The sequence below is a fragment of the Staurois parvus genome, unplaced genomic scaffold (assembly GCF_062004578.1).
Source record: "Staurois parvus isolate SC_StPar_1 unplaced genomic scaffold, SC_StPar_1.0 ptg000760l, whole genome shotgun sequence".
Classification (NCBI taxonomy): Eukaryota; Metazoa; Chordata; class Amphibia; order Anura; family Ranidae; genus Staurois; species Staurois parvus.
In genome coordinates this window covers 102,193-119,678 of record NW_028318556.1, presented here as the reverse complement: position 1 = coordinate 119,678, position 17,486 = coordinate 102,193, and the positions used below count along the sequence as shown (strand labels likewise).

At 42.2% G+C, this 17,486-nt stretch overlaps 1 protein-coding gene across 1 annotated transcript in view; it reads left to right on the top strand.

Moving 5' to 3' along the window:
- The window catches only part of LOC149444940 (VPS35 endosomal protein-sorting factor-like), a gene marked incomplete at its 5' end in the record, with an annotated part of 803,117 nt that extends 799,796 nt beyond the window's left edge, over positions 1 to 3,321 (top strand). Inside the window, 2 exons of the mRNA XM_089654375.1 lie at positions 1,369 to 1,551; positions 3,226 to 3,321. Coding sequence (XP_089510501.1) covers positions 1,369 to 1,551; positions 3,226 to 3,321 — 279 coding nt within the window. The remainder of the gene's footprint in view (positions 1 to 1,368; positions 1,552 to 3,225) is intronic.
- Between the last annotated feature and the right edge of the window lie 14,165 nt (positions 3,322 to 17,486).

The window sequence follows — 17,486 nt, the reverse complement described above, 5'->3', positions numbered from 1 at the left end:
AGGATGACATGAGGAAGCTGCCTTGCAGTCAATCCATCTTAGTTTGTTGAAGGTTTCCCATCATATTTCTCAATTGTTTATTCTACTTAGGGCTCATTGCACTCCAGCAAAATTGTGTATGATGGGGCTATGCCAGGACCCCCCTATGTGGCAGATGTAAGCGGGACCATGGGGACTTGATTCATATGCTATAGAGATGCCCAAAACTTCATAGATATTGGGAGGAGGTGGTTACTCTTAATTTGGTGTTTCAAACTAATTTAATTCTGGATCCTAAGCAATGCCTCTTGGTTATCTTGGACTCGGTAACGCAGAATACATTGATATTTGAAGCCCTTTCCAATGCCTTGTTCCAGGCACGCAAGACGATTCTTGTGCGCCGGACCTCAGATACTCCTCCCACTGTAGCTGACTGGAAGCAAAATATTGGAATCATTCTACGATCGTTTATATGATCGTTTAATTTACCAACATCGTGGATACTCGGGTAAATTTGAGAAACTTTGGGACGCATGGTTGGCCACTCCAGGTTTAGCTCCTTTTGATCTGATAATGCATAGGCTGTTATTGTTTTCAATTATAATTTGTTACTTTATAATGCCATTTTATGACCCTTCTGAAGTGATTGGTGGGGGGAGGAATGCTCTCTGTTCCCCATGGGTCCATTGTTGTGGGAATACTTACTATATGTACTTGTGGAAATTACTATATGATTTGACCGCATACTAACACAATAACACTGTAAATTTGCAGAAACTCTTGGATTTCTTGTATATCTGGTAGCACTGGAAAGTTTCCTTTCTTACGCTGTTATTTTTGTTAATGAATGATTCTCTGATACCATTCTTTATGTGATCCTTTATTTTGATATTTGTATAACTTCAACATTAATAAACGTCATTCCTGATTTAAAAAAAAATAAAGATCAGGCAATGGCTTTGCAATTCATTTGAAAAGCTTTAATATTAAGCAAACTCCATTGAATCGTTTTTGGACTGCTTCTACAATTGACTTTTCTTAACATGTTTTTGATTAGCATTGATATTTGGAAAGGATGCCAATTGAGGTGATTCATAATTTTTTGTATAATTCTTAGGTGCCTGGTATCAGGCGTATTTTTCATTCTTTATTCAAAGCAATAGAGGGCCCTGGTTTTGGTTCTTTCTGTGTCGTTCTTAAAGATCGCTCTTAGGTTTTCGTTTTGCTTCTGTTCTGCTGAGAAGCTTTAAACCCTTTCCCACACTATCCAAAACTAAGAAATATTGTTTTTTTCCTGGAGATAAAATATAATTGCTAATTTATAAGCTGTTAATAAATTTGAATCCAATGTGATATACTATTATTCTATATGTTTTGTTTCATTCATAGACTTTAAAGCGTCAGAGTAGCCTTGCTCTGCTATTCTTTAACAGCATTCTTGCTCACGGGGATCTAAGGAACAACAAGCTGAATCAGCTGGCTGTAAATTTGTGGAATTTGTCTCAAAAACATGGTTATTCCGACACCAAAACTATGGTAAGACACTCTTATAACATAAGTACCTCCATGTCTGTATGTTGATTATGCAGAACTCTGTCTCTTTTCTCATAAGTTTATTATAAACCTTAGCTTAGCTGAATCATTTTATGGACAGAGTTAAGACTATTTGCAGCATTCCATTGGCTGCTGTTTTTCAGTTGAGACCTGCTTTGTCACACATCAGTGAGAAGAATGTGGTTTCCATAAAACCTAAAAAAAAAAACCAGTTGATTGTACAGTATTCACATTTGATTGCACAGGGCTTGTCAAATCAATAGCAAAGGAGCAATAGCAAACATGAATATTGTACAAAAAAATACAAAACATCCATCATACATACCAAATAGGCCATAAAACTGTAAGTCCATGACTAAATACCCAAGAAGCAAATTATGATCTTCCTGCCACCATTGTGCTGACAAAATGGAAATCAAAAACACCCTGTAATTCAACTGGAGCGCAGTTCACCATCACAATTGACCTCCAAGATTACTGGAAGGTCTAAAAGTCCTTTTGTATGATCCTCCCCAGACTGCAATCCTCATATATGAATCCAGATCACAGACTGATACATCAAGCTGGGAATTCCATATGCATGGAAAAAGGGGTTAACATTAGTTAAGTACCGTTCAAAACGTTTATAAAAAAATAAACGTTTACACGGCAGAAAAATGGTCAACAAGTCAGCATGTCCTACATCCCACAAAGCACTATGGACTGGTGCCACACACCAGACATAAAGAGCTCAGAAGTATCCAAGCTAGATGATTACACTGGAAACACACCTTGCATGTATGTGTTTTGTTTTTTTTAGGGGCTGATGGGAAGTTGTTGTCATCACAATTACATAGCCAACAGCTCTAAAGCACCACCCACCATAGGAGGAAACCTGAGCCATCACATTTCTTAAAGTGGAACTTTAGGTTTAAATGGTGAAGAGGCACGAATTTAATGCAGAAGAGACATACTTTGTCTCTTTTGCATTAAATGTACTTACCTGTCTGTCCGCCCCTGTGCAGTGAGCCGCACATGCGCAGCTCACTGTACAAATTCAGCAATGCCAATTCTGACTGAACTCTTGTGCATGTGATCGTGTGACATCATCCCCGCCCTGCCAATTGCAGCGGCCGGCGATCGAGGGAAGGGTCCTGCACCTTTTTGGTGTGGATACGTTGTGATTTTAGTCATACAAAATGTATGGCTCAAATAACACCGTGCAAACATCTCATGTGATTTACACAGGAATGCAATGCTATTCCTGTGCTAATTACATGCAGTGTCCCTGACCGCACAAGTGTGAACGTAGACTGAATGTTACCAGCAATATATAATCAATAAATAAAAAGCATCACAATTCATAAATATTATATTCCTTAATTAAACATTATTCGTAAAGCTGTCCACATGTAACTTCACATTTAACCTTTCTGGAGACAAAGTGTCCAATATAAAAATCCACTTTGTCCCCTGCTGGGATACTGCCCTAGTATAATTACCTCTCCAAGATTTCCTGCACATGTTAATTCCTGTGAACTTAATTCCTGTTGTTTTACAATTCAGAATTTTTTTTTAATTTAAAGATAAACGAGATTATGATAGAGGGAGAGATTTTGATCACATAACCTTTTTTTGGGGGGGGGTCGGAGTCTGCAAAGCCCCATATGCTAAGACCTTCCTGGAGGTTCATTTCAATTATAACCTCTTTAGGTTATAATTGAAATGAACCTCCAGAAAGAAACCGAGAAAGAGGGCAGGAAGGAAGATTCAGAAGAAGAGGAGGCTGACAACGGAGGGTACGCTTAATCTGAGTTTAGTTACACTGGATAAAGATTAACATAAATTGCTTGATCAAGGTTTGAAATTTGTCCCCATGAAATATTGAAGGGACATGGTGTTTATGGTCAAAAAAATTGTAATAGGTTAAAAAAAATGATTTAACCCTGTTGAGTTGAACTCAATCTCTGGAACATCTTGAAGAGTATTGGATGATAAGAAACAAAATCTACAACTTAAAAAATGTTTTAATCAGGCCAGGGCATTGCGTGGATCTGCAATGGAGCAAAGTAGCTGCTAGCACCTGGAGCTGCTCCTCTGAGGGTTCCGCAGCATTACAACCATGGCAGAATAGCGTTACCCATGGTTATTTGCAAGATTGATAGGTAGTGGGGAAATAGTCTCCTACCTCCTCGGTCCTGTCTTGCTCATGACAAGAGGGAAAAAATAATTTGGACGACAATGAGAGAGGTGGGGCTTTTAACCCATCCAACCTGTACCACTATATCTTTTCCTCAGCGATGAGTGCCCCAATGAATGTAATCGGCTCTGTCACAGGCTCTGTTGCCATCTTGGCTGGCTCTGTGGGTCCCCTCAGCTGCCCTGGTTCTTCTGGACCTCCTGGAAAGGTGACACCTGGCTTCACAGCATCCAGGTAGTGGGGAAGGGGGGTGAGAGTGGCATGCAAGCAAATCCACTTCTGGGAGTCCCCCTGTGTTGTAATACATGTCAACTCACAAGCTGACTCTGCCCACAAGGGGGCAGTTAGCTGCAGAGCCACAGGGGTCATCAGTTGACAACAATTGCAGAAGTTGCACTGTTACAGGTGTTACAACAGTTCATACACCTGGAGTACCTGGTAATATGTCCCCGCACCATTCATTACCTGTTTGGTCTTCACCCTACTGGTCATGGACCAAAGATGCTGAATTGAGGAATATCCTGCGCTCTCTTCCTACAAGGCAGGACTTAGAGGCAATTCAAACCAGAGGGGATTTGGAGACCCTGCCTCAGCACATATAAGGGGTGCTGTGAAAGGATATAACAGAGGTGCAGGAACACCTAGATATCGTAGAAACAAGAGTCTCAACATTGGAGGCTTCCAGTGATGCTGTGAGTACCCGTCTTTCTGCTTTAGAGGCTTTTCAGTCTACGGCTCAACAATGTTTAGTGGACGCAATTTTCTCCATGCAGAAGATGCCAAAAACCAAAGTCGCAGAAACAATATCCGTTTTTAGGGGTATCTCTGACGCTCCTGCTGGATTGGACCTAAGACATGTGGAGGTTGATTTACTAAAGGCAATTATACTGTGCACTGCAAGTTCAGTTGCTCCAGAGCTTAGTGACTGAGGTAAAGCTTCACTTTGCAAAGAATACCCAATCACATGCAAGGAAAATTAAAAAAAAAAACTGCATTGTTGTTTGCTCATGATTGGATTATAGAAATCTAATTCCCCTCATTTCAGAGCTTCCCCTCTGATCTAGAGCAACTGCACTTGCAGTGCAAATTATATTTGCCTTTAGTAAATCAAGCACATGGTCTAATTAATTTTTCTCCTCTCTATTCCATTTCCACATGACAGTGATAATGTTTTCCCCCTCCTGGCACTCTTGCCCCCCCCCCCCTCCCCACTGTCATAACAGTTTTTTGCTGCACAGTCGCCAGATGGGGGTCGGGTTGAGAGAGAGGAGAGATTTGGAACTTGGTAGTCAACACCAGTGGTCTTGGACTCCACTAGGTGGAAATGCACGGAGATTTCATTGTTGGGAGTGGGGGTTTACTATATTCTCCTTTTTGTTTCTTGCTTTTTGGACATCATAGGTTCATGGTGTATGGGGTTGGCGGAATACTGTATATGTATACTGTATATGTGGTTGTTCTGAGCCTTCATTATAGAGGGGGAGGACTCCCCTCCCCTTTTTTTTTTTATAGTTCACACATTTGCTACACCGGCACACCCAAAGTAACACAAAAGGTATTCTTGTCCTTGGTTATAATTGCTTCTAGGTGCTACTATAGTACTGCCATACACAGTTTACGTATGGCTGTTTCTGTGCTCTGTTCATGCACCTATACTATACTCCAATTACTCACTGTGCCCTCGGAGGAGGAATCTCGGGTTTATTTTTTGCTTCTACTTTCACCCCCAATTAGGTTGTTCCTGTTACACTAGGAGTGTGCAGGGAATTTTGTTCTTTCTTTTCTCCTGTCTGGACAGGAGGAACAGCCTTCTGTCCTTGAAACCCCCTTTTTTTTTCTTCTCTTTTCTCTCTTTTTTTTCTTCCCAATGTGTGCTGGGGACCCTGCCCAGAAGTCTTTGCTTAACTTGACCTCCAGAAGGTTTTACCTCCTTTATGACCAGGGAATTTTTTGCTATTCAACACTGTTGCACTTTAACTGACAATTGCTTGGTCACACAAACACTGTACCCAAATAAAATTTATAATGTTTTTTAACACAAATAGAGCTTTCATTTGGTGGTATTTGATCAGCACTGGATTTTTTATTTTGTATTATATAAATGAAAAAAGACCGGAAATGTAAACAATACGATATTTTCTACTTTCTGTTATAAACCTATCCAATAAAATCAAATTTCGTCATAAATTTAGGCCAAAATGTATGCTTCTACATGTCTTTGGTAAAAAAAAAAAAAATCCCAATAAGTTTATTAATTGGTTTGTGTTAAAGTTATGGCATCTAAAAAACTCTGGCATATACAGTATAGTGGTTATGCAGCTTTTACTGTATAACTGCTTGCCTATCACATTTCTTGAGGTGCTAAAATGCCAGGGCAATACAAACACCTTGCAAATTACCCCTTTTTGGAAAGTGAACACCCCAAGGTATTTGCAGAGGCATGCTGAGTCCATTTTATTTTTTGCTACAAGATTTTGAAAAATTTACAAAACAAATGTACACAAAATTGTCACTTTAATGAGAGATTACACCCTTAAACATATTATGCTATTTCTCCCAACAAATTACCTATTTGTGGAAAGTAGACATCTCAAGGTATTTGATAAGAGGAATTGAGTATTTTGCAGATCTTTTTTTGTCTTAAGGTATTGAAAATGTTGAAAAAAGAAATTAAACAATGCATTTTCGTTTTTCTTAATTTTCCAGAAAACTTATAGCAACAAATGAGATCTGCAAAATACTTTCCATGCCTCTTAGCAAATACCTTGGAGAGTCTACTTTCCAAAAAGGGGTAATTTGGGGGTGGTTTTGTATTACCCTGACATATCAGAGCCTCCGAAACTGTGGTAGGTAGTCAGGAAGTGAAACGCCCTTTGAAAGCCTGAAGGTGGTCATTGGATTTTGGACACCTGTCAGGGTTGCCAACTGTAAATAAATTTAAAGTTTTTAAAAATCAGTGATTTTTTTTTTTTACAGCTGCACATTCACAAAAAATTTCTCCAGTGCTCAAAAGGATAGTCACTAGACTATGATATATTGCAGGGTTTGTGTTTCCTCCAGGATAGTGCTTTGGCGGTGCAGCCCTCCTCAGACAGGGGAATCCAACCATAAACTGAAAAAGAACACATGGGGCGCAAATGCATAACGCATTACCCAAGGTTTATTGAGAAAAACCGAAAAAAGCCAAGTTCATACTCACAAAGAACAGAAGTAATATGCATGAATACAATTTCTGATGGTCAACTAATGTGGCAACAGATTCCCAACTATTAGTGATGTCGGAAAGCTGAAGCATTTCAGGGAGGCATCCCCTTCCTCAGAGATCAAACCAACAAATGTTTGTCTCCTAATACACTGTCTTGAAAAAGTATTCATAGCCCTTGAATTTTTCCATTTTGTCAGGTTACAGCCAAAAACATGAATGTATTTTATTGTGATTTAATGTGATAGACAAACACAAAGTGGCACATAATTGTGAAGTGGAAGGAAATGTTTTTCAAAATTTTTTACAAATATCTGAAAATGTGGCGTGCATTTGTCTTCAGCCCCCCTGAGTAAATACTTTGTAGAACCAGATGTGGGACATTAACCTCTAATTGGCATTTAAACCCGTGTGTGTAACCTTTTATGTCTGTACCATGGCCAAACATTCCAGGGTATGTAAACTTTTGATCATGGTCATTTTGGTGATTTATGTTATTATGATTTAAAAAGGAGCCAAACAACTATTTGATAATAAATGGCTTCATATGATCATCATCCTTCAATAAAAGAGCATTTGTTGGCATGATCCGTCATATTTTCAATATCAATGCCAAAATTTCACAATTTCTGCCAGGGTATGCAAATATTTGAGCACAACTGTGTGTGTATATATATATATATATATATATATATATATATATATATATATATATATATATATATATATACACACACACACACACTATATTGCAAAAAGTATTGGGACACCCCTCCAAATCATTGGCTTCAGGTGTTCCAATCACCTCCATGGCCACAGGTGTATAAAATCAAGCACCTAGGCATGCAGACTGTTTCTACAAACATTTGTGAAAGAATGGGTCGCTCTCAGGAGCTCAGTGAGTTCAAGTGTGGTGTGACAGTCGCGGCGTCAGACCCCCAGCCCTTCTCACCAACTCGTGACCGAAGGACTAGCCAATCTAAAACCACGCTGTCACGTGCGTAACAATGCCACGCTTAGCTGCACCCTGCACAAAGATTTTCTAGCTAATGGACCACAATCTATGTACCTGCATCCTGAGAGCAATTGTTACTGGATCAGGTTAATTACGCAATTAACCCTTTACACTGCCACCACTGCCTTTTTGTAGAGAAAAGGAGGAAACTCGCCAATATTAGCAATCAATAAGAGATATATAGAGGTTTAAAACATGCAGTAGCGCTTTTCAGAGATATGGATTATTAGTTTGCATTAAAGAGCTTTAGAAACAGTTCAACACTTTTCAAATAGAATTTATTACTTAAAAGGTCAAAAGGGTGCAATAAAAATATTTACAGAAAAAGATGTAGCATATATATATATATATATATTGTGGGAACTCGCTTCAAGTGGTAGAGCTTCTTCAAAGCACACAGCAACTCGCTTATTTTTTTAAGGGCCTGTTTGCCCACTTTTATTTAAGAAAGTTCAAACAACCAAAATTCTTCCCACGCAGGGGTATCCACCATCACACGAATTCAAATAAACAGTATTCAGCCTCCTGGCTTGTACGCAGTTTTAAGTCTGCCTCCTGCAGACTCTTCCCCAAAGTATGGCACTAGCACACAGCTAGTCTGGCTTCCACCTCTCCTAGGTGTAGCCCACCTGACTCCACGGCAGAGACCTCCCGTCTGCCTGGGTGGAGTCCTCCTAACTGCCGGGGTGGAGCCCAGAACTATGGTTAGGCCTCTACAAAAAGGTCTGCACACACCTGTGCAATCAGTGTGCTGGGGGTTCTCAAAACATGGACCCCGGATTGGAGATTTCATCCCTCCCAGATCTCTTCGAAATCTCCAGGCTCCAGATCCCAAAACAAACTTACTGAATAAATGAGGAAACCGAAAAGTCAGTTTCCTCTGCAATACATTAACTCTCTGGAGCCCCTCAACCTGCCTGGTTGAGAATCCAGGGTTTTCGACTTGAGTTTGACCGTGGCAGGACACCGCACTGCCACATATCCCCCCCCTTTGTTTTGACCCCGTAGGGGGCGGAACACACAAACCTAAAACCCTTGCTTTAGACCTTCTGTGTGGGCTATCACCTGTAAAGGTCCAATCCTGGCTGACTTTATTTTCATCAAAGGGAGACACTACTCCCTGCCCCAAGAGGTGACTTCCCCTGTCTCCCCTAACTTGGGCTCTACTACTTCCCCGTGCCTTTTTACGAGTGCGCTTCCAAAAGCGCGGTCTTTCTAATTTTCTTAAGACTATGCTAGTCCTTTTACCACTAGGGGGTTTACAAATCTCAGTACCCTTTGTAATCTGGGGTTGACTCCTAAGCTTTAAATGCCTGGTACCTGTCATATTACAACGTGCTCTCTCAAATTCCTCTAGACCATCCCTTTTTGCTTCATTTACTTTTACAGGGGATATATTTTTAAACCCTTTAGTAACAGACATGGGCTCTTTTATTGTGGCATCAAACTCTTTTAACATCCCCTCGTTAAGCTTTGGGCCATTTCCCTTAGACCTTTCATTCTTATAACTTGGGCGTTTACTGGACCTTTGGAAAACTTTTCCAGAGTGACCTTCCTTACATAATTCTGCATTTGGGTAGACGACCCCAACCACATCACATTTACATGCGTCTTCCGGCACTTCTGCCCAAACCTCTGTCCTGTCCAACAGTACTCTGGTGTGCCTCTCATACAGATTACTGCTATGAAGCAACCCAGCAATGCACTGAAAGACAATTTTCACCATCACCAACAAGGATGGTATCACAGAATTCCTATATTGACCATCTTTGTTTTGTATAGCCTGTAATACCCAGCTCCGATTAGCGGGACTCCACTGTACCAGCTCTCCCGAACATGGAAGAGACAGTATGGTATACACCGGCTGTACACTCCAGAAGGCTAACATTTCCTTCAGCAGGTCTGTTATAAAAAGACAGCCTGATTCCACACATAAGACCTTCCTGGGGACATGGAGACACTCATTTACTGATGCCTCAGAGGTGGTGCTTCTTAACGAGGCTTCCTCTTGGCTGGAGGTACCCAACACAATAACCTGGGGCTCTCCCAGAGCGTAACCAGGTGTGGGATTCACCCAAATACTCTGAGGCTCAGTGTCAATGAGCTCTTCCACGGCTTCTCTATGGATATCAGTTTGGTATACTACACCATTAACTCCTTTATGGGCTGTGGGCAAAACTTCTGCTAAGCGTTTATCCTTAACGGTGCCTTTTACCAGCAGTGGGTTAATTTTGGCAGTGACAGGAGCGCCCTGGACTAACAGCTGCTCCACAGTCCCTCTTTTCAGCACAGCAGAAGTTGTGTCCACTTCATTGTTGGCAACAGAGGTATGTTTTATTAATGCCAACAAGCTTGTTGCCCATCTGTCCCAGTCCATCTTCCCTGTGATCCCATCAGAGGTACTACGCAGTACCACTCCAACCGCTGAAGGAGACACAGAGGGACAGAGTGGCTCTGTATCAGACCCATTACCTAGATCTTCATTATCCATATCACACTGGGAGACTCCTTTTCTAGGCACAGCAGGTTGCAATTTCACACTCTCACCACCGTGACCTAGTGGCGTGTCATTCACTGCAAAAACTTTAGCATTAGTGGATTGCATTGACCCATCATTATGAATACATTCATACCTTTTAGATTCACCATTGCCACACTGAAATAACAAATTCTCACCACTCAATTCAGATACAGTCTGGTCCACCAGAGCAACACCATAGTTATCCTGGGTTACCTTAACCACTGTTGCTAGGGGAGATAACACATCCTGCTTAGTGGTCACCCCTACTACATTTAATTCAGCATTCTCTTCAGAGGACATTGGTGCAACCCCAATATCAGTACTCTTCACATTGACATTTTTAACCGTTGCCTCCCCACTAAACAGAGCATTATACAGAGGCAAGTCTTTCTCATGATCACCAGTAGTGGGTTTCCCAACTGGGAGTATCCCATATTTATAGCAGAGTGTCTCAAGTTCAGTCTCAATCAGTGCATTAGTGTCTCTCACATTTATCCCAAAAGTACCAGTCTTACCCACCACTGTAACAGGCTTCACCTTCACTTGAGTGCGTGGGATCTGGATCCTTTCGGTCATCTCCTCTGCTTGGCTTTGGCCAGCCAGTTCATCCATGCAGCTACAGGATGATACTGTGGCAGGCACTTCTGACTCCTTGGCACCCCCTGTAGGCACAACAGGTACTTCCTCACTGTTGCTAGAGGTGGCTGCCAACATTTTTAAACATGAATCTGGGCTTGCAGATGAAGACTTTTGCCCAGTAGCACTCTCATCAGTGGTATTCCATAATCGGGGGCAGGTAAAGATACCATGCCCAAACTGACCACATTCCAGGCAGGGTATGGTTCCACCGACAACCTTCTTGGGATATGGAACCACATCTCCCTTGTAGCCCCTTCTCCTGGTTGGCAGGCTTTCTCCTGTTGCTATGGGAGATGGCACTCTCCCAGCTGAAATTTGTGGGTTCCTCCAGATGCGCTGAACTCTCATCTCTGCATTGCCACAATCCTCTGTAGATGACACTTCTCTCACAGGGTCCGCAGGCCTGAAGTCACATGTGTTGCTATGGGCAACCACAATCTTCTGAAACTTTTGGGGAGCCGGCTGCTCCTTCCTGGAACTCCAAGCAGGCTTCCCAATTGCATACCCAGACCTTTGTCTGGTTGTGTCACCTTGCACTGGAAGCTGGGATAATGGGCACTTGGAGACAGTGTGCCACCATTCACTGCACCGCAAACAGCGCTCTTGCGGCAGTATCTTGGCCAAACTTCCAACACTGCAGCCTTTTTCCAGCTTAGGACTCTGCACATTCATAGCTGGTCTCCTTTCACCAGTGTTGCCAGCGGCAACAACATGCACTTCCCACTTTGGCAAACACTGTTCATCCATGTATGGGGCTCGTTCTGGGGATAACAACCCCTCCAGCCACAGGGCTCCGTCTCTCATTTCCGCAAATCTTGCTTCTTTTCTTTGCTTTGACCGCCCCATCTTCACAGTCACTTCACAACACTTTTGCACAGTCCAGCAACAAAGAAATGAAGTACTGTCTCTTTAAGGCAGGTTCTCCTCACCTGCACACACACCAAATTGTCCATTGCACAGAAACACAGTTCACATAACTGATGAACTTACTTTTGCAGGGATCTCCAATTCTGCCCGCATCCTCCACCATATGTGGGAACTCGCTTCAAGTGGTAGAGCTTCTTCAAAGCACACAGCAACTCGCTTATTTTTTTAAGGGCCTGTTTGCCCACTTTTATTTAAGAAAGTTCAAACAACCAAAATTCTTCCCACGCAGGGGTATCCACCATCACACGAATTCAAATAAACAGTATTCAGCCTCCTGGCTTGTACGCAGTTTTAAGTCTGCCTCCTGCAGACTCTTCCCCAAAGTATGGCACTAGCACACAGCTAGTCTGGCTTCCACCTCTCCTAGGTGTAGCCCACCTGACTCCACGGCTGAGACCTCCCGTCTGCCTGGGTGGAGTCCTCCTAACTGCCGGGGTGGAGCCCAGAACTATGGTTAGGCCTCTACAAAAAGGTCTGCACACACCTGTGCAATCAGTGTGCTGGGGGTTCTCAAAACATGGACCCCGGATTGGAGATTTCATCCCTCCCAGATCTCTTCGAAATCTCCAGGCTCCAGATCCCAAAACAAACTTACTGAATAAATGAGGAAACCGAAAAGTCAGTTTCCTCTGCAATACATTAACTCTCTGGAGCCCCTCAACCTGCCTGGTTGAGAATCCAGGGTTTTCGACTTGAGTTTGACCATGGCAGGACACCGCACTGCCACAATATATATATATATATATATATATATATATATATATATATATATATATATATATATATATATATATATATATATATAAATACAGAGCGCGATAACACAGCAAAGAGATAACAGAAAGAAGTTTACGGAGGTAGAGTACTTGCCAAAAGTCCTGGGTTAAGCAGATTCCAGTGTCCTGAGCAAAAGGGTGCCTTGTTGGTTCTGATGTTAAAAAGGGAGAATTCTTCAACTCAACTCTCTGCTCCAAGCATAACAGCCTCTTTCTAGGAACTCAGCAGGGTGTCTCCTTGAAGCAGAGAACCAATCGCCTCATTTGGGGAGGGAGTTGGAGGCGGGGGACTCAGACTAGAACCAAAATCCCTCACAAATTATACCAGGGCAATAACCTTCCCTAGGTACATGTAACATTCTATCCACGGGTAGAATAATATGCAGAATCATGCTGAACGTCTAGATATTAAACATACCATAATTTACTATTTCAGCTAGAACTATATGGCTTTCTGCTGTCCTGTAGACTTCAACTAGGGAGTGTAAGATATCAAGCGACTTGTATTAAACTGAGCTATCCGAATATATGCTTTGTTTTTATGTAATTATTTCCCATCTCCAGATATAAAATTACATGGGAAAGTGGATCCCTAAATGTGAGTCTGCCTCACAGCTAGCTGGAATGTCTTTGAAGCCCAGTGAAGGACTGGTTTATGGCTTTACAATACTTTTCCACAGACATACTGGGGCCAGGTTAATTGAAGCTCTCCAGCTGGGGCCTGATGCCTTTTGAACTCAGCATACACACACACAGACCACGTGTCACTCAACAGAGAGGGAGGGGGGATTGGAGGGAGAGAGATGCAAGATGGAGGATCCTTAGCAAGATGGATGACCGCGTCCATCTCTGTGTGCACGATTGCTACACGTGGTACCATGATAGGTTGCCAGGTGGCTTGAACTCACTGAGTAAGTGCAGTAAGTGTATCCTTGAAATTTCCTTGCTACTAAATATTCCATGGTCAACTGTTAGTGGTATTATAACAAAGTGGAAGTAACTGGGAGCAACAGCAACTCAGTCACAAAATGGTAGGTCACGTAAAAAAGACAGCACGTGCTGAAGCGCACAGTATGCAAAAGTTGGCAACTGTTTGCAGAGGCAATAACAAAGACCTCCAAACTTTGTGTGGCCTTCAGATTAGCACAACAGTGAGTAGAGAGTTTTGTGGAATGGGTTTCCATGGCTGAACAACTGCATCCAAGCCTTACATCACCAAGTGTAATGCAAAGCGTCAGATGCAGGGGTGTAAAGAACGTTGCTAATGGACTCTAGAGCAGTGGAGACGTGTTCTCTGGAGTGAAAAATCATGCTTCTCTGTCTGGCAATCCAATGGATGTGTCTGGGTTTGGCGACTGCCAGAACAGTACTTGCCTGACTGCATTGTGCCAAGTGTAAAGTTTGGTGGAGGGGGGATTATGGTGTGGAGTTGTTTTTTTCAGTGGTTGGACTTTGCCCCTTAGTTCCAGTGAAGTGAACTCTTATGGCGTCAGCATAACAAGACAATATGGCCAATTTCATGCTGCCAACTTTGTGGGAACAGTTTGACTGCGTACCAATTCACAAAGCAAGGTCCATAAAGACATGGATGAGCAAGTTTGGGGTGGAGGAACTTGACTGGCCTGCACAGAGTCCTGACCTCAACAATTGCACTCCTTGACCTCAACCCTACAGAACACCTTTGGGACGAATCAGAGCAGAGACTGCAACGAATCAGAGCATCCGACATCAGTGCCTGATCTCACAAATGCGCTTCTGGAAGAATGGTCAGACATTCCCATTGACACACTCCTAAACCTCATGGACAGCCTTCCCAGAAGAGTTGAAGCTGTTATAGTTGCAAAGGGCGGGCCAACTCAATATTGAACCCTACAGACTGGGATGCCATTAAAGACAGACATCCCACTACTTTGGCAATATAGTGTGTGTGTATATGTCTGTATATGTGTATGTATGTGTGTATATATATATATATATATATATATATATATATATACACACACAGTTGCAAGAAAACGTTTGTGAACCCCTTGGGATTACGTGGAGTTTTGCATGAATTGGGCATAAAATGTGCTTTGAACGTCATCTAAGTCACAACAATAGAAGAACCAACATCAAAACCTCATCCCCACTGTAAAACATGGCGGAGGGAGCATCATGGTTTGGGGCTGCTTTGCTGCCTCAGGGCCTGGACGGATTGTTGTCATTGATGGGAAAATGAATTCCAGAGTTTATCAAGACATTTTGCAGGAAAACGTACGACCATCTGTCCGCCAACTGAAGCTCCGCAGAGGATAAGTGATGTAACAGGACAATGACCCAAAGCTTACAAGTAATTCAACAAAACAATGGCTGCAACAGCACAGAATACGCCTTCTGGAGTGGCCCAGTCAGAGTCCTGACCTCAACCCGATTGAAATGCCGTGGCATGACCTTAAGAGAGTGATTCACACCAGACATCCCAAGAATATTGTTACACTGAAACAGTTTTGTGAAGAGAAGTGGTCCAAAATTACTCCAGATCATTGTGCAGGTCTGATCTGCAACTACAGGAAACGTTTGGTTGAGGTTATTGCTGCCAAAGGAGGGTCAACCAGTAATTAAGTCCAAAGGTTCACATACTTTCCTCCCTGCAATGTGAATGTTTACATGTTATGTGCAATTAAACCATGGCAACATCTGTTTGTGTAGTATTATGTTCAGCAGGCTGTGTTCTTCTATTGTTGTGACTTAGATGACGTTCAGAGCACATTTTATGCCCAATTCATGCAAAACTCCACATAATCCCAAGGGGTTCACATACTTTGTCTTTCAACTGTATACAGTTGTGTTCAAAATAATAGCAGTGTGTTGAAAAAAGTGAATAAAGCTCAAAATCCTTCTAATAGCTTTTATTTCCATACACACAAATGCATTGGGAACACTACACATTCTATTCCAAATCAAAACATGAAGAAAAATATATCAAATTTGTGGTGTTCCTCTAAAAAAAAATTGAAGAAAAGTGAATATTAGATTGTTCAAAAAAATAGCAGTGTTTGTATTCTTCATTACAAACTCAAACATTCACTATATAAACTGAAAAATGTTTGAAGATTTTGCTTTCCTTTGAATCAATTAATTAATGTTTAGTTGTATAACCACTGTTTCTGAGAACTGCTGTACATCTGTGTTGCATGGAGTCAACCAACTTCTGGCACCTGTGAACAGGTATTCCAGCCCAGGATGATTGGACTACATTCCACAGTTCTTCTCTATTTCTTGGTTTTGCCTCAGAAACTGCATTTTTGATGTCAGCCCACAAGTTTTCTATTGGATATAGATCCGGGGATTGGGCTGGCCACTCCATAATGTCAATCTTGTTGGTCTGGAACCAAGATGTCGCACGTTTACTGGTGTGTTTGGGGTCGTTGTCTTGTTGGAACACCCACTTCAAGGGCATTTCCTCTTCAGCATAAGGCAGCATGACCTCTTCAAGTATTCTGATGTATTCAAACTGATCCATGATCCCTGGTATGCGATAAATAGGCCCAACACCGTAGTATGAGAAACATCCCCATATCATGCTTCACTGTCTTCACAGTGTACTGTGGCTTGAATTCAGTGTTTGGGGGTTGTCTGACAAACTGTCTCCGGCCACTAGATCCAAAAAGAGCAATCTTACTTTCATCAGTCCACAAAATGTTACGCCATTTCTCTTTAGGCCAGTCAATGTGCTCTTTGGCAAATTGTAACCTCTTCAGTACAAGTGTTTTTTTCAACAGTGGGACTTTGCGGGGGCTTCTTGCAGATAGCTTGGCTTCACATAGGTGTCTTCTAATAGTAACAGTACTCACAGGTAACTTTAGACCTTCTTTGATCTTCCTAGAGCTGATTGTTGGCCGAGTCCTTGCTATTTTGGCTATTCTTCTATCCATTCGAATGGTAGTTTTTCGCTTTCTTCCACATCTTTCAGGTTTTGGTTGCCATTTTAAAGCATTTGTGATCATTTTAGCTGAGCAGCCTATCATTTTCTGCACTTCTTTGTATGTTTTCCCCTCTCCAATCAACTTTTTAATCAAGGTACGCTGTTCTTCTGAACAATGTCTGGAACGACCCATTTTCCTCAGAATTTCAGAGAGAAATGCACTGTAACCAGCATGTACAACATTTGCTGCATTCCTTCCTTAGATAAGGGCAATAATTGCCACCTGTATTTCAAAGAATGAATGACCTCACTAATAGAACTCCACGCTGCTATTATTTTGAACATGCCCCTTTCAGTTAGTGATTCAATTACACAGAATCAGCAGCATGTATGTCATGACTGTTGGATCTGTTGGATTTCTATTACTCTACTACACCTGCTAGTAAATTTGCCATGTAGAAATATCATTTCCACCAAAAACAGTGATTGATCAGGTTAGTGATGTCTGACTGCTATTATTTTGAACACAACTGTGTGTGTGTGTATATATATATGGTAGCAAAGTGGCTAATTGGTTAACACTTCCCTCTTGGCAGATTCTCTGGACACCTCATGGGGAAGCGCACCATGTCTACCCGGGCGTAAAGCAGACGGACCGGGACCCAGACGAGGCCCGCCCGATGCCATCTTGAGCCCCGACCCCTTCTCCCAATTACTAGCGGAGGACTCCGCTCACCTTCGGATATGGGGGGGATCCTGGACGAGTCCCCGATGCTTCCCCCACTGG